At 36.1% G+C, this 1370-nt stretch overlaps 1 protein-coding gene across 1 annotated transcript in view; it reads left to right on the top strand.

Annotated features, from left to right (window-relative positions):
* Positions 1 to 1214, top strand: part of LOC111395076 — a 3600-nt gene extending 2386 nt beyond the window's left edge. Inside the window, exons 5-6 of the mRNA XM_023021095.1 lie at positions 831 to 973; positions 1025 to 1214. Coding sequence (XP_022876863.1) covers positions 831 to 973; positions 1025 to 1214 — 333 coding nt within the window. The remainder of the gene's footprint in view (positions 1 to 830; positions 974 to 1024) is intronic.
* Positions 1215 to 1370: the final 156 nt, after the last annotated feature.

Genomic DNA, 1370 nt, shown 5'->3' with positions numbered 1-1370 from the left:
TCTCTCTCTCTCTCTCTCTCTCTCTATATATATATATATATATATATATACAACCTGAATCACTACATGCTTTCCCAGACCACGAACAGATTATTGATAATCACAATGTAGATGAAGATGAACCAAAAATAGAAACAAGACAAGAGTAAGATATTGATATCGGGCAATTTCACTTATTGCAAGAATAAGTTTACCGATCTAAACAATTAACTATGGTGATTAAATATGCAAGTAGCTGATGAAAACAAAACAAGAGAACGCAATACCAAATTTTTTCGTGGAAAAAACTCCCTAATGTAGAGGGAAGAAAAACCACGGGCCAACTCTGACCAAAATCCATTATCATAAAAATATATATTACAATATTCAAGTTTATGGCCTAAAATTTGAATTCTCAACAAATTGGAAGTACCATAATAATTAATCTCCAAGACAACAATTTATCTCTCCACAAATCACCAGTTTGATTAAACTTGTGAGAACCCACTTTGAATGCAACACCTATGAAGTACCCAAATACACCTTAGAGGATATCTTTATTTATATTATGTAAAGAAGAAAGAACTATGTGAATCCACACCAAATTTAAACGAAATCTTTCCCTGACAACCACAATTTCTTCTACTGCAGCCGCCGTGACAACCACAATTTCTTCTCTTCCAGCCAGTTGTCTCTCTACAATTTCTCTCTAATTCCTTTCAACAGCAACGGTTTCTATTTTTCTCAATAGAAGCCACAGTTTTTTACTTTTCACAATGCCAGCCTTTGTGTTTCTCTCTCACAAATTGAAAGCTACTACAATTAATCCTCACGGGCTTATGTGAACTTAGTGGGCTGCACCAAATATAACAATTGAGATGCCCCAAGAAGGGTCTGACAATGAAGACTTGGTAGATGATCAAGAAACAAATCAAGAAGATGGTGATGATCATCAAGAAGAAGAGAATCGTCAAGAAGGAGATGGTAATGATCAGTAAGAAAAAGAAGAGGAGCCACTCGCCACTATTTCTACTACACTGCAAAGAGATGAAGAAGTAAATCAAGAAAACGAAAAGGAGGTCATTCATGGTGATACCTCCTCCTCAGACTCGTTGGAAGAAGAAGGAGTAGAAGAGAGCCGCAAAAGGAGAAGAAAATCCTCCACAGAGGAAAAAAAAGAAGATGATGAGAAAGAAGATCAACAAGTGGAAGAGCAAGAACTACCACTTGCCTGAAAATATTTCTGAACAAGTTCCGGTAGGAGGAGATGAAGAGGAACATGGGAATTAATAGGGAAAAGGAAAATCGATCATAGAAGGTAATTCAGATGTTAATATTACCGGACTGTAGACACTTGAAGCTTTAAGAATTCAAATTTTAGGTAATGTGGG

Source organism: Olea europaea, chromosome 6 (assembly GCF_002742605.1).
Source record: "Olea europaea var. sylvestris chromosome 6, O_europaea_v1, whole genome shotgun sequence".
Lineage (NCBI taxonomy): Eukaryota > Viridiplantae > Streptophyta > Magnoliopsida > Lamiales > Oleaceae > Olea > Olea europaea.
Note: the sequence above shows the minus strand (reverse complement) of the source record. Positions and strands in the feature narration are given on the sequence as shown.